Source organism: Telopea speciosissima, chromosome 4 (assembly GCF_018873765.1).
Source record: "Telopea speciosissima isolate NSW1024214 ecotype Mountain lineage chromosome 4, Tspe_v1, whole genome shotgun sequence".
NCBI classification, from domain to species: Eukaryota; Viridiplantae; Streptophyta; class Magnoliopsida; order Proteales; family Proteaceae; genus Telopea; species Telopea speciosissima.
Window position 1 is genome coordinate 33035362 of NC_057919.1, and position 27005 is coordinate 33062366.

Below are 27005 nucleotides of genomic sequence, written 5' to 3' on the forward strand. Positions count from 1 at the left end.
CCGCCGCCGATGCCTTATCCAGGCTAGCCAATGAGGAACTCCAAAATTTGGCTAGCGCAGTCTATATTGAGATCCTGCATGAGCCAACGTATAAAGAAAAGCAGGTTAACGAAATCGAGGAGGGACCTAGCTGGATGGACCCTCTACTCAACTACCTCCAGAACGATGTCTTACCAGAAGACAAGGCCGAGGCAAGGAAGATCAGGATGAGAGCTACAAAGTACACCGTCCTAGATGGGGTACTGTATAAGCGGGGGGCAACAGCACCACTACTCCGGTGCCTAGGACCCAAGGGGGCAGAGTACGCCCTAGCCGAAGTCCATGAGGGGATATGTGGAAGCCACATGGGGGGACGAGCCCTAGCCTACAAAATCCTCCGCCAAGGACTATACTGGCCACGAATGCAAGAGGAGGCCATCCAATATGCCAAGAAGTGCGAGCAATGTCAATTGTTCGCCCCAGTACCCCATCTATCTGCCACCAAGCTAACATCAATCCTCAACCCCATACCTTTTGCCATGTGGGGACTAGACATCCTAGGCAACTTCACCGCAGCACCGGGAAACAGAAAGTACTTGGTCGTCGCGATTGACTACTTCACCAAGTGGGTCGAAGCTAAACCCTTGGCCAAGATAACAGAGACAGAGATGGAGAAGTTTGTCCGCGACGACGTCATCTACAGTTTCGGGGTACCACAGATCCTCGTCTCAGACAATGGTAGACAATTCAACAACCCCAAATTCCAAGCATTCTGTCACAGCTACAACATCGACTATCGGCCTATGTCGGTAGCATACCCACATGCCAATGGTCAGGTGGAGGTCACCAACAGAACACTATTGGAAGGAGTCAAGAAAAGGCTAGAGGGAGCCAAAGGAAAATGGGTCGAAGAGCTACCAAGCGTCTTGTGGGCATACCGAACTATAGTACGGACACCCACAGGAGAGAGCCCATTCCGCCTAGCATATGGCACTGAAGCATTGGCGCCAGTAGAGGTCTGCGCCATGTCCCATAGGGTTATGTACTTCAATGAACGTACCTATATCGACGGACTACGGGCGAACCTAGACTTTATAGATGAGGTCCATGAGAGAGCACTACTAAGGAACGTCGCCTACCAGCAACGTACTGCCAGGTACTATAATGCCAAGGTCAAGGAAAGGCTATTCCACCAGGGAGATTTAGTCCTACGGAGGGCAAGTGCATCACAGCCACAGAAGGCAGGGAAGCTGTCAGGCAACTGGGAAGGACCCTACATAGTCTCCAAGCAGATTCGTCCAGGGACCTACCACTTGAAGACTCCAAGGGGCAAGAAGGTAGACCATACCTGAAACTTAGAACATCTGAAGAAGTATTACCAATAGAAGCAAATAGCTCCATCAAGGGTAGCAGTCAAGTAGTAGCAGTAGTGGTAGTGGTAACAGCAGCAGTAGCAGTAGCAGTTGCAGTAGACGACATCACTGTTCCAAGGTCAATTTGAATTTTATTCAAAATAAAGAGATGTTTCAGGAATACTTGTCTTCTTCTACCACTCAATCGAATCACTACCACTACATCAAGGCGTCACGCCACCCAGGAGGCTTTATGCCTAAGGCAACATGCCACCACTGAGGCTTCATGCCTAAGGCGTCATGCCACCAACTGAGGCTTTATGCCTAAGGCAACATGCCACCACTGAGGCTTCATGCCTAAGGCGACATGCCACCACTGAGGCTTTATGCCTAAGGCAACATGCCACCACTGAGGCTTCATGCCTAAGGCGACATGCCACCACTGAGGCTTCAGGCCTAAGGCGTCATGCCACCACTGAGGCTTTATGCCTAAGGCAACATGCCAACACTGAGGCTTTATGCCTAAGGCAACATGCCACCACTGAGGCTTCATGCCTAAGGCGTCATGCCACCAACTGAGGCTTCATGCCTAAGGCATCATGCCACCACTGAGGCTTCATGCCTAAGGCGTCATGCCACCAACTGACTGAGGCTTCATGCCTAAGGCGTGATGCCACCACTGAGGCTTCAGGCCTAAGGCGTCATCCCACCACTGAGGCTTTATGCCAAAGGCAACATACCACCACTGAGGCTTTATGCCTAAGGCAACATGCCACCACTGAGGCTTCATGCCTAAGGCGTCATGCCACCAACTGAGGCTTCATGCCTAAGGCGTCATGCCACCACTGAGGCTTCATGCCTAAGGCGTCATGCCACCACTGAGGCTTCAAACCTAAGGCATCATGCCACCACTGACGCTTCATGCCTAAGGCGTCATGCCACCACTGAGGCTTCATGCCTAAGGCATCATGCCACCACTGAAGCTTCATGCCTAAGGCGTCATGCCACCACTGAGACTTCAGGCCTAAGGCGTTATGCCACCACTGAGGCTTCATGCCTAAGGCATCATGCCACCACTGAGGCTGTATGCCTAAGGCGTCATGCCAACACTGAGGCTCTACGCCTAAGGCGTTAAGCCACCAAGGTCCGAGGATCACCAAGGCACAACGCCACTACCAAAATCCCATGACTATCAAGGGTCAGAGAGCATCAACGCGCAAACAATCACCAGGAGACAATGCAATCAAAGAGAAGCAAAAGCGATCACATAGAAAAGTCATAATAGTTACAACTCAAGTTCAAAAAAGGAAAAAGGTTGAGACGTCTACAGGATCGGTACGGCCGTAGGGTCAAGGGACCACAGAGTGGTGGGTCACCTCCGACCCAGTAGGAGACATCATGTCCACCTCATGAAGACGTGCAGTAGCACCCCCCTCAGGCAGGGCAGCCTCCACCTCTGACACTGGAACACTCTCCACCATAGCTACACCCGAAAGCGCCGCAGCAAACTCAGAGAACCCCAAGACAGAGAAGTCATAATCGGGGGTCACCTCCAGTACACAAGCGGCTAAGTCCCGAACCCCTCCCTCATAGGCGGGCTGAAGCTGCGCCTGATACAGCGACAAGAACGCAGAGGACGCCTGGAACTCAGCCACGGCTCGTTCACCTGCAGATGCCAGCTCCGCCTCATGCCTTCCCCTCAACTAATGAAGCTCCTCCTCCAAGGCAAGAACCCTAGCCGAGCTCTCGGCCTCACCAGCAGAGGTCACACGCAGCTCCTCAGACACCTCCAGGAGCTTCTCGGACACCACCGTGAGCTCCCTCGATGCCCTCTGCGCATCGGCCTCGGCCCTCTCACGGGCATCAATCTGTCCCTGGAGCTCCCTCTCCATGTCACGCAGGGTGCGCTGTATCTGCACCTCACGAGAACCGTGACCCTCCAATCGAAGCACCGCCTCAGCAACACGGTGATGGACCTACAATCAACATGGCAAGCGATAAAACAATCTAAGAATAATTGGAGCAATGAACATGATGAGACAAAAAAGGGCTAACTCACCGAAGCCATATCATGGTAGAGAGTCTGGGCCAGACAAGCATCGCTAAGCCTCTACAAGGCCACCCTCGCGGTAGGGAGCCTGCCCCTGTCCATCCACTCCCGTGACACGTCGGCTCCGGCCAAGGTCGAGCCCTCCGGCACGCCCAAGGTGATCACCAGGGACTCATCCAGTGTGGGAAGATCAGTGGCAGTACCACCAGAGGAACTCACACCTTTCCCCTTGGAGAGGGGCAATACAGAAGACTCGAAAGGAGCGACAGAGGGAGGCAGAGGCACAGAGCCCGAAATGCCATCATCATCAAGAGAAGTACGGGGAAGGAGGACACGCACACCAGAGCTCGTCACGTGGGCATGTCCTGGTCCACCCTTCCACTTCGCTCCAACTACCACAGGCGCAGAAGCACCACCAACATTGGTCACTCCAGCAGATGGACCACCCTGAGAAGCGGCCTTCCTCCGCAGATTGCCACGGAGCAAACTGAAGTTCGGACGCGTATCCACTGCATAGACCTCCCAACCAATCAAATGACATATACATTCAAATACCAACATGCCAATCAAGTACAAAAGACAGTGCTCTTACCAGGACTCAGCTTCCAAAGAGACAGGAAGGCCTCCGAGTCCAACTCCTGGACGTGGAACGGATCGCGACCCAGGCACAGCTTGAGGGAGTCACCCTCAAAATCACTCAGCTCAAGCCCCTGATTGACCCTCTTGAGGTCAATAACTTCCCTAACAGTCCGTAGTGGGCATCGGGGGACCGTGGCAAAAAAGAAGCTATCCCTCCAATACTTCACGTGGCTAGTGATCCCCGTGAGAAGCTCCACAGAGGCATAGGGCCCCTTGAGCACGCGGCGAGCAAAGTGATAACATCCATGGTTCCCCTTCTTCAACAGATAAAAGTGGGAGAACAGGGGAACAGTGGCGGCACGCCCCAGGCGGGCGAAGAAGACATAGAAACCCAAGATCACCCTCCAAGAGTTGGGCAACACCTGCCCAGGGATAGGAAGGCGAAGGCCCTGGAGAAAAAATGAACGGTAGAGACAGATCTCATCCGCACGGTGAGAGAAGGCATACTCGCCAGGCCCAGGAGTACACAACATGACCTCAGCGGGAATATGGAACTCCTCACAGAGGGAGACCAAGTCAGAAGGTGACAAGATGCTAGTAACAAGGCCCAACCTATCAACAGGACCGGCGGCTGAGGATGCCGCCCCAGAGGATCGACGATCCCTACTAGGACCGGAGACACTAGAAGGTCCCACACCTCCATCAATAGCACTAGGGGAGGGTATAGAGGATGGAGTACCCACAGAAGAAGGCGATCCTAGGGAACGCTCCTCTGAAGATCCAACCCCGACTGATGCAGGGCCAAGGTCACCCAGGAACGACATGAAGGATAAGAGAAGAATGAACTACTTACTCGAGAAAGCGATCTCCCAGAAGCTAGCAAGAAAAAATGAAATGAAGGCTACCTGCAAAATATAAACAGCAGATCCATCACATATAAGAAGAAGAAAAGTGAAGAAGCGTGAGGGTCCATCACACCCACGCCGCGGCCACCATAGGCGCGGCCTCACACCCACAGACGGCGGCCACCCGGGCGCGACAACCAGGCGGCCTCACGCCCCACAAGAGCCGCGACCCCGGCCTCGCGCCCGCAGTCGCGGCCACCTTCAGGCGCGGCCACACCCGCATGGAGTGACCACCCCAGGAGCGGCCACCCTAGGCGCGGCCACCTAGGGGCGGCCTCACCTAGGCGCCGCCCTACAAAAAAAAAAAAAAAAAAAAAAAAAAAAAAAAAAGAAAAGAAAAGAAAGAAAAGGGATCGAACTTACCTTAGGGGGAAGGCGATCGCACGAGGAGGCAGGCACACGACGAGGCCACACCACTAGCATGATCAAGTGAGAGAGACCACCAGAGGCAAAGCACTCAAGCCAAGCACCACTCAAGCCCTCCCAACAAACAAGACACCAAGTGAGCACAAAGCAAACACAAGGACCCAAAATCAAGCAAAAATGGATACTAGTCTAAGTGAGCCCAAAGACAAACACATGGTGGGCACCAAAAAGAGGACAAAAGGCAAAAAGTGGAATGCAAAGGAAAAGTTAAAGAAGTGCAAAATGGGGGACAAAAAGCAAGAAAGTGGAATGAGAAGTGAAAGAAGAGAAAGTGAAGGAGAGGGACATATGTCTACAAAAAACAAAAAATGAAAAAGTGCAGGAGGAAAGGTTTGAACCCCCAACCTCTCCTACCTCATTACTAGATTTACAGGTAAGCCCCGCAAGGAAAGTCTATTTGCAGCGGACCCCTCACTATGTAAAGGCATCTACTCTCTTGGACATCCTATCCCAAGAGAGTGGGGGGCAAATGATACATCCAATATTCACCGGGCCAATCAGCGGCCGCCACGTGTCACAGGGCGATCCGCTCTAGAACCAAGGGGAATGAACCGGGGTCCCAGCACCTAGGCGCGGCCAGCACCCAGGCGTGGCCTCACCCAGGCACAGCCTGCACCAGGCACGGCCTCACCCAGGGGCGGCCTCCACTTGGGCGCGGCCACACCCAGGCGGCCTCTCACCCAGGAGCGGCCCCACCTAGGCGCGGCCACACCCAGGCGTGGCCTCACCCAAGCGTGGCCTGTACCCAGGCACGGCCTGCACCAAGGCGCGGCCACCACTCAGGCGCGGCCTCACCAAGGCGTGGCCACACCCAGGCGCAACCTCTCACCCAGGCGCGGCCTGCACCCAGGCACAGCATCATGGGCACAGATGTGAGGTGCATGAACATCGAGGCTACTCACCTATGACCCGATCGTATCGCTACAGACTCGTGTCACCACCAGGACTCTAGGCCACCACTTAGAAGTCACGTCACCTAGATGGATTCAAGCACCAATGACGTTATCACCACACACAGGTATCTATCCACCAAGGATCTTGATACCACCAGGACACTCCCTCCCGCGGGGAGATGGTCAATCAGGATAGAGCCCCGTTATCCAGGGCCTCTAACCACTCAACGGCACAATCGCCATCAAAATGGGACTCTCCACACCGCCATACACTACTATAAAAGGCAAGGTACACAACCCCATCAGAGGACATCTAAACTCATACTGAATAATCACTATTCATCTATTTGCGCCAGGAGATCTAACTTTGGCATCGGAGAGCCCTAGGCCGGAACCACACCGGTTCTCTCTGTTGACCCCTTAGTCCACTTACAGGTGACGGCACTCGTAGGACCGCTCGACGATTTCTTGACGCAACAGTTTCTACGGCCGAAGACTCTATAGGAAGTTTATTGGCTCAAGATAATGAAGTAGGATTCAAACAAGTGGGCTAATATTATGCAAAACTTTTATCGATATCAAACAAAAGTTATAGACTATGATTGGTCTGTAAAAAGGATAGTATGAATTACAATAGGGGTAGAAACTGATTTGCTAGGACATGAAATGGAAAGCCTAGAAAGGTAGCCTTATCGGTCTCATCATTCTGCTTGCTCTAAATACTTTTGGAGCGGGGCGATTAATAGTTGAACTTGTAGATGATTTCTTTGATCTTTTAGTGGCATGTAATTCGGACTCACCACTTTTGGAAGGATTCGTATCATCGTTCTGATCATGTCTTTTGCTTTTGGAATGAGGCCGATTAGTGGCAGGGTTAGTTGATGATCACTTTGACTTCTTGGTGACGTGAGAATCAGATTCCTCACTCACCTATATGGATTGTTTCCCAGTGGCTTGCTCTCTAGAAAGATGTTTGAATTCTTTAACCTCAGAGAAGGGTTTCTTTGGTGGCAATGCATCTGGAAGAGAGAAAGGAAGATTAAGGATTAGACTGATATAAAGTGATTGAATTTCTACAAGGAATACCTAAGTATTGATGATATCTAACTATAGAATGGAATATATTCTTGGCATTTTCAAAATCTTCACGATAGGGCACGCCAGAAATGGCAAAAGGGGCAGTTGGTTACGAAGAGCAGAGGCAATTCATACAAGAATACTTTTGGAAAAATGAAAAGGAATGAAAGATTTGCTAGAAAGGTCTTCAGGAAGTTGGAAGAAAAATAGAAAAAAAATCATTCAAGGACTGATTAACCAGGGCTCAAAGCACTTTTAAGCGAGCAACTGGGTAGTGCTTTCATCTGGAGGAGGACTAAATTCAGGAAAGTACGCACTTAACCATAATTGAAGAACCCAGAAAGGACCTCCTCTATGGGAAAAATTAGACTGAACCAACTCATTACAACCACGGTATAAGGTAAATAAAATAAAAGATGCTAAATCAATTTGTCTGTCGTAGGCCAGAGCGTTAGCTAATTTGGGATAAGCTTTGGTGATTTTATCTGCTCAAATACAGATGAGGTAATGACGAATCCAAGACAAAAGAAAGGCTATGTATTCTTGTTTTGTAACTAGATGAAATAGTCCAGGTAAGATGTATAGCTTGAGCATTTTGAGAAATCTAGGCTCCAATCTTCTCTGGAGCCTTTGGACCCTCCTTTTGAATTCCTCACCATCAAGATTAAGACCTAGAAGGGCACAAATATCTTGGCGAGTGGGACTCATCAGTCATCATCCCACAACTGAAATGAAATGAGTTGGTGATTCGAGACCTAAAATGGAGGATACTATGAAGAAGATTGGTATTGCAAGGAAGAAAGATTGTTGACATTAAAATGGCATCGTAGATACCAAGCTCTTTCCAAGTTTCACCATTTACAGATGAAACCCTATTAACCCAGGCATTACATTCATCATACCGAGAGGGCCATAATCGATTGAATGCCTTGAGTTTGATTTTAGGAGAGGAAGGATTTTCTTTCCGAAAAAGAACAGACTCGCGAGGGTGGATTGGAAAGTTTGGGATAGAATCAACTACAGAAGAGTCTTATAAATTTGGGACTACTGTAAAATGATCGTAGTGAGGATCAAGTACCTCTATATTCATTGAAGAAGGAATTGTAAGTCAAACTACGGTCCATGGGATCATCTTGCCATGGAAACTAATGACATATGTTTTATTTGAGTTCCCAACTTTTGGGATCTCCAGGGTTGTTCCCAGGGCACCCCAGGGTTGCCCTAGGGCACCCTATTTAATTTTTAAGGATTCGTGTGGTCTCCCATGAGAACCCTAATGGTATTTGGTATAAAAATTCTTTACCAAATCCTTCTCTTTCTTGTCCCATAAAATTATGGGATCCCCAAGAGAGAGAAATTCCATCTCTTTTCCATCCCTTGGAAAGAGGGATCCATCCCATACCCGAATGCGCAATGGAAAGAGATCGATTTGGGTTTCTTTCGCATCCCATGAATAATTACATAACCAAAACAAGAGGAATTACTAGAAATTTGCTAACCTAATGAGCCTCAAGTGTTGCTCCTCCAATAGAAAGTGGTTCTTCCTCCAATGAGCACACCAGGTAAACAGATCTGAACCTCCAATGCGCAGCCAAGGTTCTCCAAGCCAATCCAAGAGTCTCTTCAATTCTTCAAGCACAGATCTGGGTTTCCAAAATCCTAACTCTAAAATACCTAGAGAGCAAGAAGGAGAGAGAAGAGATCACAAGAGAGAGAGGAGGAGAGCCAAAATCATGGAAGGGGGGACCACTGCCCTAGGTAACACATGGAGCAGCCCCCCTCTACGTTTTTGGTGTTTATAAAGATAGGGTTTCTAAAACCCTGATTGGAAAATCCTAGTGAGAGTCAGACACTCTCTCTCCTCATTGGCTTGATCCTGTTTAATCCTGAAGTGCTTCTAATTGGTGAAGAAGCATAATCTAATGGGGAATAATATAATTAATTTATTATTTTAATTTGTGGATAATTACAATTAGCATCATATCCATTAATTAAATAAATAACCAATTATATTAGCAAATTTCAAACAAACCCCTACATGATAATAAATCATTATGTACCAACCCTCCACTAATCAACACCATCGTTATGGAATTTAGGGCATATAAACTAGTACTGCCAAACCCCATTCCATAGAACATGTCCATATAAGAGTGTCTGTGTATATGATCGGGTCCCGCAAAACTCGATAAAATATTTTAATTAAATAACTACATATAATCTATCATTTCATGTAAAATAGGTTTTGCAAAAACCATTTTCAAAACGGCACTGGATCCTAATTCTGATCCGACCATTTACAGACAACCTCAATCTTGGTGTTCTCCAATCGAGCAGTGGAGACCATGTTGAGTAACTCCTTCACTTATAAAATGTTTGTACATTCCTAGAACACCGGCTTTGACTCACTTGAGTCTCAATCATTGATGAACCAAAGAATGCGGTCACATTTTGTAGTGACAGGGTCCTCTCAGGTACAGGGTCTCGGTGACACATGTCTATCCCATCCTACATCTGGCAGTAATACATGAGGGAATCGACAAAGTAGATTCTTCGCCAATACACACATAAAAAATACGAGTACTCGCAATCATACCGTAACATCACATGTCTAGGAATACCCAATGCGACGACCATATGATAAGGATGCCCAGCCCAAACCCTAGTCGTGCTTACCATTTTAAGTAAAACTTACGGACACATAATGCTCAAAAAGTTTATATCGCGTGTGATAATATTAAACCAAAATGAATAAAAGATTCAATACAAATAACCGAACCGAATCGGACCGAACTGGGTTTGATGGACACATAAATCCAATAGGAATGATCGTGTGTCTCTCATGCATACACTCTACTATCAATTTTGAACCTCCAGGAGTTTCAATTGGTTGACTCATACTTGATTCACCAAGGAAGAACAAGGGAGCTTGAGAGGCAATGGTTTAGATGTTTGGAACGAAGTCAGAAGGAATGAAGAAGATGAAGAGATTGAGCAGAGGAAGGGTTTTAACGCAAGAGTTTAGGCTTTTTGACAGTGGGGACCATAATTGAGCCTATGGAAGCGGTGAAAAAGATGTCAAGGAGCATAGATGGAAAAAAGGAAGAAGAAATGTGGCACTAGCGATGCGTTTATATTAGATACGTCGTTTCAACTACGAAAACTCTTTTTCGGGGACATATTTTCTACTGGCTTCATGACAGAGTTATACACAATCCCCATGAACTTTATGACTTCGTTCATGAAGATTGTGAGGGGCATTGTTTACACCCTAGTTTTCCTCGGTCTATAAAATTGGGCCAAATATGGTGCGACCTAAAGAAGGGAATAAAATTGTCTGGTTCATCTCAAACATGCCTAGGCATTTATTGTTTGTTTCTGGATTATGACAATCATATCTAGAGTAGCTAGTTATGATCGGACAATTGGTTGTAACCAATTTTGAAACCGATCGAAAGAGAAACTGCTACAGTTTAAATAGAAGAATAGAAGGAAGAGAGACCTTTCATCAAATCAAACAAACTTGCATTTTTATTTTTCTTAGGAGTAGGAGTAATTTAGAATTGATCAATCCATTCAGTGTAAACTTTTCCTTTGAAGGATCTTGTTATGTGTTTTCCATAATTCGACAGGACGGTCACATACAATTTCAGTCATCTCCAATCATTTGCTTTGTGTTCTTTCCTTTCCTTGTTCTCTGAAGATTGAAAAGTCCTTGGAACAACCGAGGTAGGAGTGCAACACATATCGCTTGAGAAAAGTTGAAGCGGAATCTTCGATCAAGGCATATCTTTGAGTCACAAAGACCCACGCTTGCGCATCAACAACTGTCTTGAGACCGAGAAAGTGGTAAACCAGTATCAGATTCTTTCTATAGACATACAAGATTTGTAACTACATTTATGCCCAAACATCATCATTTCTAGTGACATAAATGTAACGACCATATGAACAGAATGTCCAGTCTTATCCCTAATCGAGAACAGTTTTAGGTATAAAGATCTCTCTCTCTCTCTCTCTCTCTCTCTCTCTCTCGTAGAATATTAAGTTTCCTATTAAAGTCTCAATATTATAATCCTAATCAGATTTGCACAATGCTTGTGTATTGTTAGCTGCAGTTACCATACTTTATAGATACGATCTTGTCACCTATCAACCTAACATCTTGATACAATGTATATAATGTTCAATCCAAAAAAAAAATCATTGAGTATCCATAATACTAAATTCTTATAGGATAACAAGTAAGCAGCATCACCAATAATTTGGTTTGAAACAGGATTATTGTCGGCCGTGATTCTCTACCCACATTTTATGCTCATTCATGCCAGCCCCTGTGTTGGTCGCCATACAAAGCTGCGGGGAAAAAGAAATAATCCTGATAAGCTTAACCTTGTTAGCTAGACCAGTGACAAAGTCACAAAGCACTTCCATTTCCAACCTTTTGCATTAAACAAACTTATCTCACATTATTTCAATGTAGAATAAGTGTGGCTCCTTCCCAAGGGAGAGACAGAGAGGTTATCCCTTTTATTAGTTTATTATATTTAGAGGTGTCAATCAGTCGATTTGGGCCAGTTTCAATTTGGGTTGAATCGGTTTCAAGTTGGGAATGGTGAATCCAAAATCAAATCAATAGGAAAAATACGGTTTTAGTTAGTTTTGATTTTGGGTTTATATCGATTTGTTATTGTGTTGGCTTCAGTTTCGACCCGATTTAGGTTCGATTTAATATACATATTTATACAAAACTATAGAAAAATCTGATTTTTTAATAAGTTTCAATTAATTATCAGGGTAGATTGATTTCGATCCGCATTTTGAGCCGATTTTGTTGTCAGGTTCTTTCGGTTTCTGGTGTGGTTTGGTTTGATTTTGGGATTGTAATATCTCAATCTAAAACCTGTCCAATAAAACCTTAATTCGGTTCAATCCAAGCCATTTCGATTTGGTTCAGATCGATTTACCTGATTCGATCCCAATTTTGACACCCCTAATTTATATTCAATTTTTGTACTTCTAAGACTCTTTGCAGCAGCTTTTGGAACTTGAAAAAGCTTATAGACTCCATCCCTACCCTACCACTACTTCACTACCCAATAAATTGAAACTGTATGAATATATATACTTGTATTCACTCGAGGTTCATTGCATCCACACATTGAACTCTGAAGCCTGGATTTAACTATAAATCCCAAAAGTACTTAATAGAACTCTTATTATATAAAATCTTTTTTTTTTTTTTTTTTTTTTTTTTGTGTGTGTGTGCTTGCCCTATAAAAAACTGCATATTAATAGAACAAAGTAATAATCAGTTTGATGAGATAGACTCACACTTGATGCAATCGATATAAAAGATCCAATTTTAATTCTTTGGAGAGGTGGCTACATGCTGCCTATTGGCTATATGCATTGTTAAAGATTGTGAGTCCCTATGTATCAATTTAACAAACAAAAAAAGTCCTTATGTATCAGAAGACAGAAGGGGCTTTCGTTAAATTAAATAGGGTGTTTTACCTTAAAAAACAAAAACTCAACTATGATCTGAACACCGATCCTTTTGAGGAATTTTTATCTTATGCAATTACTGTACGATGTAGTGCTGCATTATCGTGCAGCAGTTGCAGAGGCCATGTGCATCATGTGGGGCTCATTATGCCATATGGCCTCTGCTGTGCCGCATGATGTAGTACTGCACCGTGCCGTAACAGAAGAGGATAACAATTCCTTTTTTGAGAGCCCGTGAAACTTGAGGGTAGTTTGTGGATGGGTTCCAAAATTTCGTAGGTTCATTGGATTTGGCGAGGGTCTTGGCTCTGAATCTTCAATCTTGCTAAGGGAAGGGTAGACCGTAGAAGAACTTGAAGATTTGCAAAGATTTCAATCTTGCCATATTCGATGTTGAGGAATGGGTTGTTGATTGAATAAGCCATAGACCTTTTTGCGTGTGTGTAAAAAAGCTCACCCACCATATTTGTGTGTGTAAAAAGGCTTTTTATTTATCCAAAGTATTGTAATGAGTAATCAGGTTTCAAGCACCAGAAGCATGTCCTTGATCCCAAATATCAAAATGGAGATATCAAGCTACTCAAGAAACTTTTATCATAGAGTGGTGGAGTACAACTTGAGCAACTTGAGCCATAACTTGAAGACATTTTAAGTTTTTTTGAATGTGTTCCTAGGATAAGTATTTTGTGATTATATAGATAATTCTAGGATGTAATGACCTGTGTACTCAAAGCTAGGGCTGCAACAGGGTCAGGTTGAGCGGGGCTTTATAGAACCCTGGCCCAACCCTAAGTCCCCTTAGCTGGGCTTAGATCCGACCCAACCCTGAGTCAGGGCCTTAAAAATCCAACCCTGACCCACCCTCAGGGTCGAGCCTGGCTGACCCTGATTGGCCCTGATCATGGGGAGGGGAATGGAAATTCATGGGCTGTGGAAAAAATTATCAATTTTTCGTAAAATAACACTATAATTAAATGTGTTATATCACTTATTATCTTCATATATAATATATTTTACAACAAAATGTGGGTGATAAAGTTTATAATATATATATTATATCAATATATCTTTTATAGTATAACTTAAAATGAGGATGGTCCGGGCCAGACTTAGCCCGAGGCCTCAACCCTGGTCCGACCTGACCCTGACTCAAGGTCAGAAATTTCCAGCCCTAACCCGCCCTCAGGACCAAATATCTCAGCCCAGACCCTGTTTGGGCTTGGGTTCTGGCCGACAAGGCCAAACTTAAACCCCTACTCGAGGTTCATTTAATTACCTAAAGACCTAAATTGGAATACCTAAGATAGGTGATTAATAATGTAGATTCACCAAATCAAAATGGACCTAATGGTTGATATTCATTAGGTCATGCAATAAATGTACAATGAGTTCATTTTATTATTCTCCACCTAACAATTAGAATGCCTAAGTCTTTGGGGGGTAAAGTGCTACTACAATACCCTAGGTTGTATCCCCGGCGTCCAGAGTCAAAACATAATGATTATCTGGCAATAGCAAGCCCGAGTTGCGATTAGAAGCCTGTAGTACCGGACCCCTCCATGGGTTGTCCGCAAACCCCCGATATAACCCTAGCTCTCACCTGGTTCCAATACCCACTCAGGGACCGCCAGACACACATCTGTTGAGAATGGCACCCCAATTCGTCAGAAGTCACCACCAATTACCCAATACTTTATCCCTGTTGGTAAGGGGTGTAGCACTGGGGAGGTATGATCCTAACCATATGCATCTAAATAAATAAATGAAGGTGCATGCATACGTATAGGTCAGAGGTCGAGTCCATAGTATTGAAATAACAGTCGGCCCAACTTTTTTCTCGCCCCCTCTAGCTTACATGTACACATACAAGGGTACGGTGGATGTGATACCAAAATCACAGTTGGTCAGTCACAAACCCGTTAATTAACCCATGGTGATCCCAAGTCCGATGCCCACTCATGGCACTTGGATTCCAATTCTCACACTCATCACAAACATCGCATATCCGACACATACCCATGATTCACATCCACATCTCATCGTATAACCATCATAAAACCACATCTCATATTCATGTCTCACAACACATATCTAATATCCACATTCTTGATTTCATCATAACAGTTCAACATATAATATCTCTTAAATCTCTAGCATTCAACATGATAGCATCCTATCATTGCTAACCTTAGACTAACATTCATGACAAGAAATAATCTGAGTAAACATTCATGTTGAATATAGCATCAAGGCATGTTATCATAGCAATGCATGAATGGACTATATCATTCATCAATGAGAAACATTCCCAAATTAAAGTCAAGTATCTAATCCACTCACCTGGTTCTTCGAACCGGTGATTCTAATCAAAATCTGATTCCCACGTGCACCCATACGACTTCCTCGGATAGTTGTAGTTGCCTAATTTAATATGTTTAGAAGTTGTTAATATCTGTAGACAATCCTCATTAAAATCCCTCACAACCCCTACTTAAATATCCTTGAAGTAGGCATCACTGGAGTATTTTTAATTCTACTAAAGCTATCAATAGACAATAGCCAGCTTTGGACTCACTTTTGAGAGCCTTCCCCTGTGGTTGGGTCAAAGATTTATTCATAATAAATGTAGTCCTTTAAGTCTAGTTTACAACGCATTTTGAATTGTATAATTTTCTTAGGTATCGACCGAGTTATGGTCAAAATAGTGGGCAGAGGTCGAACCCTGAAACAACAACATTTTAGTCCCTACAGACTGTGTCTATGGATGATGTCTGCATAGTTCGCTCAGGCCATTTTTGCAGTATTCCAGCAATGGCTTGAGCTGTTGATGATCCTACCTTAGGAAAACTCAAGGGGGGTTGTATGGGAGGTCTTCCTACACTCCTATGGTCACTTAGAACCTTGGGATTCAATTCCAAACATGGTCCTTCACCTACATTGGGTTTTAAATCCAAATTTGGGTGAATTAATGGTAGATTGGCCAAGGGTCTAAGAATGGATCAATTGGTGCTTGCAATGGATGCTTCCAACACTCAATTAAAAGAATAAAGCAATTAGGATAAGAAGCCCTATGGTCTGGGATCTAATTAAGCAATCTACCTTAAGAAATCTAGGAGAAATCAAATAGAATCAAGAAGAGATAGCTTACAATGGGGTTAGCCTAGGATAGTAGGAGATGGAGTCTTCTAAGCTGGAAATGGATCAAAATTCCTTCATTTCCATGAGCTCCAAGTTAGGGGATGGGTTCCCAATCGGGTGGAGTGAAGGATGAGCTCGAGAGCAGCTCCAATGGAGGTTGGGGCAACTATGAAGTCTCCTTCTTCTTCTTCTTCTTCTTCTTCCTCCTCCTTCTTTCCCTTCTTGCTCTCCACGTTTTCTCCCCTCTTCTTAGGCTGAAGCATGTGAGAAATTAAGTGGAGGCTAGGGTTTTACCAATTAGGGAAAAGGATGCTAAGGGCTATTAAGCTAGGATGGGGTTTGATGCCTAAAAAGTGTTTAAAACTCATCCATGGCCAAATGGGTATTAATCTAAGTGTATGAATGGCTAAAATAGGTTAGTAAGATCTAAATCCACATAGGAGTGTGATGTGTCGGTCCTCAAGTCAAAGGCATGAGGTGTCCTTGGTAAAAAATCTGATTTTTGGGCAAAAATACTTTGTGCAGACTGTCTGTGCGGATGATGTATTTGATCATCTGCAGGGTCATCAACATCATCCGCAAAAGCCAAAACTTGTTGAATTTGACCCCGAATGAAATGGGGTTTTCTCCGAGGTCTTCGTATATGCAAGGAGATTTTGTCTAAAAGGTTTATATGACCTAAATACATATGTTGTAAAGTATAATTCATTTAAATAAGCCATGGACAGATTTCCCAATTTTATTTCTTGAGGAGGATGGACGACTGGTGGACCCATCCACTGCTCACTCGAGGAGGGTCCTCAAGTATCCAAGATATGGTACTCAAGGACTCATTCCAACTCCGATTGACCCAAGATTTTCTCCAGTACACTCGTACATACACTTAGGTATGAATGCTATGCATCACATGTCATTACTTAACGTGAAGGGTTAGGTGAAGTTGCTTACCATCGCTCATCCGAAAGGGGCTTCAGATATTTCATATTGTCTCCTTCGCACAATGGCACGTACATGAGGAAATGTCTTTACTTCCAATTGACTTCTTGACTGTAACATCTCACGAATCAATGGTGTCAATAGTCACCAGGGCAACACCCACTATGAAAGTTTAAATTAGCCCCGGATTTTGGGCACGAGTGTAGCAGTAGGAACTAATATGCAATGAAAGTAAAATATGCTTATCCAATTATATTTACATTGCGATATATCATCCTTGATGCAAAGTATATTGTTTATCAGCTCCCACTTATTTAGAAAAAATAATGTACACATTAGCAAGGTGTAATGACATCTTACATATCAACATTTTATTGACTGTTGAATAAGATGAAGACATCTCAACCATTTATTCCCACTATCATTCCATCACTTTTGCCCATCACAGCTGCCTCTCTCTCTCTCTCTCTCTCTCTCTCTCTCTCTCTCTCTCACACACACACACACACACACATACACACACACACCAAAACCTAACCAGGGCCTACAACCACCGGTGTAACACACTCATTAATACCTACAAAGGAAAACATGAAACTAAAATTAAATCATCCAAAAGTTCCCAAGATCAATGTAACCCATTTAGGGCAGGTTTAATTCATACAATCATACATAATGCATACGAATTAAAGTACCTTCAAAATATACACAAAAGAATGTTGTCCAAAATATCTAGAACATCTTTGCGCCTATCTCCAAAATATCACTCCCAAATTAAATCTCCCAAATGCTTCAACCCGAAGGCTTAACCACACCCTGGAACTATAGTTAATCAATCTGAAAATTTGCTAATACTAGGGGTGAGTGAACTAGCTCAGTATGTAGCTAATCACATTCCTTGGAAGAATAAAATCAATAGTGTATTACAAAATCAGAATGGAAGATTTTAACTTGGAATTCCAATAAGGGACAAATCTGAAACCTGCTCACATATATGCATATTTTAAAGATTCATTCATTATACAAATATATACTTCATTCACACAAGAGAAACAATTCAAAACAAAATCACATAAATTTAATAATTTACATTATTAACAAATGCCCAATTCCAAAAAAGGGAAAAGGTTCCAATAACAAACATATATTTCAAAAGGATCCATACCATTTTCTAAATACCAACTCTAATAAGGGGAAATATTCAATTACAAATATGCATTTTCATTCATTCCCAAAGGATTCACATTATTTATGTTTCTTTCCATAGATTTCAGTCCATTTGAAATACTCAATGTGGTCCAATCAATAATCCCTATTGATAAGTCAAATGAGGGCCCAAGACCCTTTTTGGGGCTCACCCGTTGCAGTCGTTGACCCGAGTCCCTTGCTCACCCCACCGACAAGTTAGACAAGGTTAAATAACAACATTTGCTTGGATGCACAAAACATACCCACAAACTATGTCTCATGTGTGGCTCAATCAATCATACCCGCAATCGACATCTCGAGTGAGATTTAATATCAATCTGTATATGTGTATACCCATAACCAACATCTCGGATGTGGCTCAGTAAATATACCCACAACCGACGTCTCGAGTGTGGCTCTGTTGATCAAACAACGGTCGAGGGATCAAACCATGGTTCCCTAGGAAAACCAATTAACTGAAAATTAGGGTTTTGCACACCCTGGGTTATCCCATGGTGTCCCATGGGTGCCCCATTTTAATTTTAGGGTTTCCCATGGTTGCCCATGGGAACCCTGGTGCATCCCTATTAGTGTTTCTCCTTCCCTCATGTGTCCCATGCAATTTTAGAACATATTAGGGACAGAGAAAAATACATCTCTAGTCATCACATGGCAAGAGGGATCCATCCCATACTCGAATGCGCTGCAAAAATAAATCGATTTGAGTTTCTTTCGCATCCCATAAATATTAATAATCAATAAACTGAAGGAATTAATAAAGAACTGCTAACCTGGTGAGCCTCAAGTGTTGCTCCTCCAATAGACAGTGGTTCTTCCTCCATTCAGCGCTCCAAGCAAACAGATCTAAACCTCCAATGGTGCTACCAAGGTTCTTCAAACCAAACGCAGATGCTCTCAAATTCTCTAGCACAGATCTAGGGTTTCACAAGCCCTAACTCTCAATCGCAGCAGAGAGAAAAATAGAAGAAGAAGAAGAGAGATCCCAAGAGGGAGAGAGTGACCAAAACTCAGGAGAGAGGGGGCCAGGCTGAAACGTGGAGCACTGCCCCCCTCCTATGTTTTTTGATCCTTTTATAGATCTAGGGTTTAATTAAAGCCTGGATGGATTACTTTAATCCCAGTGAGAGTCTGTCTCTCTCTCTCTCAGTTTGGCAGTTCTGTTTAAACTCAAAGTGCTTCTAAAAGGGAAAGAAGCAGAATCTAATAGGGAAAGTATTAATTAACTACTTTATTTAATTATTAATGGATAATTACAATTAGCACCAATTCCATTAATTAAATAAAGAGCCAATTAAATTAGCAAATTCTAAATAACTCCCTATATGATAACTATTATCATATACAACCCCCCCCACTAATCAACAGCATCATCATGGAATCTAGGGCACGTACACATGTACTGCCAAACCCCAATCCATAGTGCAAGTCCATATACGAGCGTCTGTGCATCTGATCGGGTCCCGTAAAACTCGATAAAATACTTTGTTCAAATAATTATAAATAATGTATCATTTTATGTAAAATAGATTTTTGCAAAACCATTTCCAAAACGGCACTGGATCCAGATTTTGATCCGACCATGCACAAATAGTCTCTATCTTGGTGTTCCCCAATCGGGCAGTGGTGACCGTGTTGGATAACTCCTTCACTCACAAAGTGTTCACGCATTCCCAGAACACTGGCTTTGACTCGCTTGAGTCTCAGTCATTGAAGAACCAAAGAATGCAATCACACTTTGCAGTGACAGGGTTCCCTCAAGTACAGGGTGTCGGTGACACATGTCTATCCCTTTCTACATCTGGCAGTAATACATGAGGGAATCGACAAAGTAAATTCTTCGCCAATGCACACATGAAACATGTGAGCATTTGCATTCGTACCCTGACATCACATGTCTAGGCATACCCAATGCGACGACCATATGATAAGGGTGCCCAACCCAAACCCTAGTCGCGACTACCATTTTAAGTATAACTTACGGACACATAATGCTCAAAAAGTTTATATCGCATGTGACAATATTAAACTAAAATGTATAAATGTTCAATACAAAGGTGAACCGGGTTGAACCAAACCAAACCGGGTTTGATGGACACACACTTGTCCAACAGTCTCCCACTTGTACATCAAAGCCAATTCCCCATACATTTTAAACCCATGCCCTCCATGTGTTTCTCAAACACTCCTAGTAACAAACCCTTTGTCATGGCATTAGACACATTTTCAATTGTGTCCACTTTAGAGATACTCATGTCGCCCTGCTGGATAATCTCTCTGATGAGGTGATACTTCCGCTGCACGTGTTTGTTCCTCTGATGATCCCTAGGCTCTTTAGCTTGTGCAATGACCCCTCTGTTGTCACATAACAAGGGAATAGGGCCCTTGACAAGGTCAGGGACTACCTCCAAATCTGATAGGAATTTCCTCAGCCAAACACCTTCTTTTGTTGCATCACAAGCTGCAAGGTATTCTGCTTCGGTAGTAGAATCGGCTGTAGACTTTTGTTTCGCACTCCGCCATACAATGGCACCCCCACCCATTAGATATACCATCCTGGACATGGATTTTTTGTCATCCTTGTCAGTTTGAAAATTCGAATCTGTGTACCCCAATACTGACAACTGATTAGATCCAAAAACCAAGAAATATTCCTTAGTCCTTCTCAGGTACTTAAGGATATTCTTGACAGCACTCTAATGCTCACGTCCAGGGTTAGATTGATAATGACTTACCATACCTACTGCATAGTAAATGGTTGGCCTCGTACACAACATAGCGTATATAAGACTCCCTACTACTGAGGTAAAGGGAATCCTCTTCATCTCTTCAATGTCTGTCTGAGACTGAGGACATTGAGATCTAGAAAGACTAACTCAACTGCTAACCTGGTGAGCCTCAAGTGTTGCTCCTCCAATAGACAGTGGTTCTTCCTCCAGTGAGCGCTCCAAGCAAACAGATCTGAACCTCCAATGATGCTACCAAGGTTCTTCAAGCCAAATGCAGATGCTCTCAAATTCTCCAGCACAGATCTAGGGTTTTATAAACCCTAACTCTCAATTGTAGTAGGGAGAAAAATAGAAGAAGAAGAAGAGAGATCACAAGAGGGAGAGAGTGACCAAAACTTAGGAGAGAGGGGGCCAGGCTGAAACGTGGAGCACTGCCCCCCTCCAGCGTTTTTTGGTCCTTTTATAGATCTAGGGTTTTAATTAACCCCTGGATGGATTACTTTAATCCCAATGAGAGTCTGTCTCTCTCTCTCTCTCTCTCTCAGTTTGGCAGTTCTGTTTAAACTCAAAGTGCTTCTAAAAGAGGAAGAAGCAGAATCTAATAGGGAAATTATTAATTAGCTACTTCATTTAATTATTAATGGATAATTATAATTAGCACCAATTCCATTAATTAAATAAAGAGCCAATTAAATTAGTAAATTTCAAATAACTCCCTATATGATAACTATTATCATATACAACCCCCTCACTAATCAACACCATCATTATGGAATCTAGGGGATGTACACATGTACTGCCAAACCCCAATCCATAGTACAAGTCCATATACGAGCGTCTGTGCATCTGATCGGGTCCCGCAAAACTCGATAAAATACTTTGTTCAAATAGTTATAAATAATGTATCATTTTATGTAAAATAGATTTTTGCAAAACCATTTTCAAAACGGCATTGGATCCAGATTCTGATCCGACCATGCACAGACAGTCTCTATCTTGGTGTTCCCCAATCGGACAGTGGTGACCGTGTTGGATAACTCCTTCACTCACAAAGTGTTCACGCATTCCCAGAACATCGGCTTTGACTCGCTTGAGTCTCAGTCATTGATGAACCAAAGAATGCGATCACACTTTGCAGTGATAAGGTTCCTTTAGGTACAGGGTGGCGGTGACATATGTCTATCCCTTCCTACATCTCGCAGTAATACATAAGGGAATCGACAAAGTAGATTCTTCGCCAATGCACACATCAAACATGTGAGCATTCGCATTCGTACCCTGACATCACATGTCTAGGCATACCCAATGCGACGACCATATGATAAGGGTGCCCAGCCCAAACCCTAGTCGCGACTACCATTTTAAGTATAACTTACGGACACATAATGCTTAAAAAATTTATATCGCATGTGACAATATTAAACTAAAATGTATAAATGTTCAATACGAAGGTGAACCGGGTTGAACCGGACCGAATCGGATTTGATGGACACATACTTGTCCAACAGGCTCAACATATTCCCATTATCGGAGTCTCGGATGGGGCTTAGTATACCCACAACCAACGTCTCGGATGGGGCTCAACATATAACCATAACCGACATCTCAATATAGTCCAAATCCCACTAGCCACAAACCTTCATTGAGCTTTTCCAAATTCAAAGTAAACAGGTTCATGATTCTAAAGCTATTATAGTAAACAGTTTTATGATCCAATCATTCATAGTATACCAATTTATGAACATACGTTAATCTAGTACTGATTAAATTTGGAAAGATAATAAAGTCTCAAAACTTGAATTCAAGAGAGTGATTTAGGGCAATGAAAACTATTAAATGCATCACTTTGGAGGAATGATATAATGCAGATTAATTAGAGGAACTAAAAGACCTAAGAGTAGATAAAAATTACTTGTGAAGAAATGATAGATAAAGAATATGAATACTTTTGGGTTGACCACAAACATAACTTTAAACATAGTGGAATGATAAAATAAGATTCATAATTGCATTATCCTATTAAGTCAAGTTGAGTTGTATGGTAGTTAATTAACATTTCTTAGAAGACTGAAATAGATCAAGTCTAACTTCACAGTTCTACTCTTACCTAACATTTAATCTTATTTTCTTAATTAAAGGAATCCTTAAACATGATGGCAAAGCTATTTTTGTGCAAATGCATTTAATAGCACTTTCTAGCTTATTGTGAGATTCTGATTGTTGGCATGAACTGGATCCGATCACACCGAATCTGATGTTCAATTCTTTATTCCTTATTACACCTACATCTTGATCCACATAGATACGCTTTAGGTCCGTCTAAAGCTGCTTTCTTTTTTTCTTGGGTGGGATTTCTGCTTTTCCATGGGACAGTGCGATATTTTTGCATGTTTCTGTGTTTAGCACAGGACACAAGAACAATGCAAATCACATGACCAAATTCTATTCTTTTCTCCATATTTTATTTTTATTTTTTATGTGGGCTCATATGAACATGTAAATTCTTTTTCATGCTGGCAATGTAGGAAACCCTTTTTAAGACAAGCTATTTGTGCAACATGTAAATTCTTTTCTATGCTGGCAATGTAGGAAACCCTTTCCCCATAAAGATATGAGAAAATTTGTTGTGCGAGGATTGCATGCCACAACGAAACCCAGCAGGAATCGAAATAACCACTCCACTACTCATAAAAAGCAGAAATCCCAACCCCTAAGATATCACTGCGCTATCTCATTGGCTGCTGCACGCGGCCCTGCACTCCCCCACAAAAACGCTCCCACAAGATATTATGCAGCTAAAATCCAATATTCATGTCCACATTGGATTTCTCAACACTTTGGGACACGTGGCTCTCATATTATTCTTAGTCTATCAAATTAACTCTCTAAAATGAACGCTCTTCCATTTAAAAAATAAATAAACAAAGGGAAAAGATCTATCTCCCCAATGTGAATGTAGTACCAAATTAACTGTTCTACACAAAAAAGGTAATTTTAACATTTGGATTTTAGACACAGACGTCTTCCCAAGGGTAGATGAGTCAGTCGACTACATGGTGTTGACACATGGCAGTGCCTCTTTTCAAGTGGGTCCCTAATCGCATTAAGCTCCTAAGTCTTGACCCACCGTAATAGCGTGTCTTTGCCGGTCACAAATCAAATAAGATTGGGAAGAGAAGACTTATCTCACAAAATTGCCCTCCAGATCCCTTACAAGGCCTGCTACGACCACTATCATTTCCCAGATAGCTGTGCCGGAATCTGATCTGACAGCTGACATGACCCCCCCTCTCTCTCTCTCTCTTCGCTTATAAGTTCTATAAATTCCTGTTGGGTTGTTGACGGAACAATGAAAGAATGGGTTTGGAAGCCTGAAAGCTGAGGCGATTGGTCGGAGAGAAGAGCTCGACTCTGTAGCAGTTGGCTATTTGGAGGCCGCGGCCATGAAAGATTTTTCAGATCCAAATTAAGTTTCGGATCTGCCAACGTCAGCCTCGCCTGATTCTAAGGCAGTTTTTTAGCATTTCTTTAATCTGATAGATGGGTCTCTGTTCTTCAGATTTGGCGGTTCTTTGCTGATTTCCCTCCATTAGATCCGTCTTCTAGAATACCCAAATCCTTAAACTACTCGACAAACTCAATCAATCAACAAGTACTCCAATCTCTCTCTCTCTCGATCTCTCTGTATATATATATATATGTTCAGATATTTGAAACTGTTCTTGATTCTCTTTACTTCATCTCAGTCTCTCTGATGAATTTGCAGAGACAGGCTCAAAGATGATGATCAAAGAAGAGAACCCAGATGAGAAAACCCAGAATTCGGAGCCGTTGATCCCTGGTTTACCGGATGAAATCGCCGAGCACTGCCTTCTCCACCTGCCTTACCCGAATCAGGTTCTTGTCCGGTCCGTATCGTCGTCTTGGAATCGAGCCATCACTGATCCAAGCTTCTTTCTCTCCAAGAAAACCCTCTCTCTGTCTCTCCCATACATCTTCGTCTTCGCCTTCCACAGATCAACAGCAAAGCTCCAGTGGCAAGCATTGGACCCACGATCGGGCCGGTGGTTTGTTCTCCCACCCATGCCTTGCGCGAGCCCGGTCTGCCCGGCAGGTTTCGCCTGCGCATCACTTGCCCGGCAAGGTTCGCTGTTCGTCCTCGGTGGCATGAGGTCCGATACGGAAAACTCCATGACGACACTTCTTACGTATCGGACCGGCACAAACCGGTGGTCCATAGCGTGTCCGATGCAGTACCCGAGGTCTTTCTTCGCCGCAGGGAGTATCAGCGGCAAAATAATTGCTGCGGGTGGGAGCGGTTCGAGCGTATCGGAAATGGTGTCTACGGTGGAGTGTTACGATCCGGTGAAGGACACGTGGGAATCGGTTGCGAAGATGCGGTACGGGATGGCACGGTACGATGCGGCAGTTGTTGGTGACAAGATGTATGTCACGGAGGGGTGGACATGGCCGTTCAGCTTTTCGCCGAGAGGTGGGGTTTACGATGCGGAGAGTGACACGTGGGAGGAGATGAGCGTTGGGATGAAGGAAGGGTGGACGGGAATTAGTGTTGTGTTGGGTGATAAGTTGTTTGTGATAACAGAGCATGGAAGTTGTAGGATGAAGGTGTATGTTCCTGAGAGGGACACGTGGCAGTATGTGGACGGTGAGTTTCCATGTGAGACAGAGACACTGAAGAGGCCATTTACTGCGTGTGGTGCTGAAGGGAAGATATATGTGGTTTCTAGTGGATTAGATGTGGCTCTTGGTAGTGTTTTTGAAAGAGGAGGAGAAGGTGAGGAAGAGAAGCAATGGGTGGTGGAATGGAAAGTGATGAGGGCTCCCAAGGCATTCAATGATTTTGTTCCTTCAAATACTCAGGTTCTTTATGCTTGATTTTTTTGGGGCAAATTTCAGATGGGTTTTTTTTTTTTTTTTTTTTTATGATAATTAAACTACATATAATCTCATGTTTAAAAAGTGATAATTAATATGATTATTTATTAATCATATCGGATATACATTAGAGAAAGAGAAGAAGATCTTATTTTGAGTTTTGAAGATCCCTGAGATCATATAGCTCACAGTAATCTTTATTTAAAGAAGTAGATTCAATGAAATTGGGTAGGAATTGTTGTATTGGAATTGAATTAGTTTAGTAAGGCTAGTGGTTTAGGGGCATTTAATACATGGATTTGGGTGTCAATGTATCTGAAGTTTGGCATATTTTGTAGTGACTTATATATGGTTTGGAAATTAAAATGGTTTCTGTGTTGGTATTTTTGTTTATGATACATTGAATTAATTATTCCTTGAAATTCACTTTTAAACAACACATGCCTTTATGATATTTAAATGAAGGGAAGGCATTCTTTGTCCAGGAGTGTGGTCCCTGAGTCAGCATGGGGTCAATAGGAACGCTCAGAAGTATCAAGTGTGGCCGGATTTTTACCTTTCATGGAGGTGAGGTGGTCATTTCCCCCCATATTGTATCTGGCAGAGGAGCTATATATGCTCTCGAAAAGAATCATTTTTCCCTTAAACTAATTTAATCTCATCTCTGGATGTTGATGAATGATAATAATTCTTGTAAGCATAGTTTTAGTATATGGTATTGGTGGTGACCAATACCAATACCAATACCAATACCACTACGTATCATCGGTTTCAATCCATATTGGTCTGATTTGGGATCAAATTTCATTTTTTTCACCTAAAATCTAAGGTTCATAACCATTTCACCAATATCATGATAATAATTCTTATAAGCATGGTTTTAGTATACGGTATTGGTCACCACCAATACCAATACCAATACCACTACGTGTCATCGGTTTCAATCCATATTGGTCTGATTTGGGATCAAAATTTCATTTTTTTCACCTAAAATCTAAGGTTCATAGCCATTTCACCAATATCATGTCAGTATAGTATTGATATCAATCATGACCGATAATAGCATGAGCCTCGTGCACTGAGGTTTTATTTTTATTTTTAATCGATGTGACCAACATTGGTACTAATAGTATCGGCAGATGCAATGCCGATAGCTAAAATCATTCTTGTAAGGATAGGATACATTAGACATATGAGAGAGAGAGAGAGAGAGATCCCTTGAGAACATTGTTATCATATTCCCCATGCATCTAGATACAGCCTTCATCTGATTTAATATGATTTTGGAAATAGATTACGCGCCACAATGAGTCAACTTAGTTTCCTAAGGA

General features: G+C 43.0%; 1 protein-coding gene across 1 annotated transcript; it reads left to right on the forward strand.

The window, feature by feature from the left end:
- The first annotated feature begins 24505 nt into the window (after positions 1–24505).
- Positions 24506–25679, forward strand: LOC122660425 (F-box protein AFR). The gene has a single exon (XM_043855730.1). The coding sequence runs from the start codon at positions 24559–24561 to the stop codon at positions 25672–25674; it is 1116 nt and encodes a 371-aa protein (XP_043711665.1). The 5' UTR covers positions 24506–24558; the 3' UTR covers positions 25675–25679.
- The last annotated feature ends 1326 nt before the right edge of the window (positions 25680–27005 follow it).

Excerpts from the sequence above, each read along its gene's own strand:
- LOC122660425 (XM_043855730.1), top strand. The coding sequence starts at position 24,559 with ATGATGATCAAAGAAGAGAACCCAGATGAGAAAACCCAGAATTCGGAG.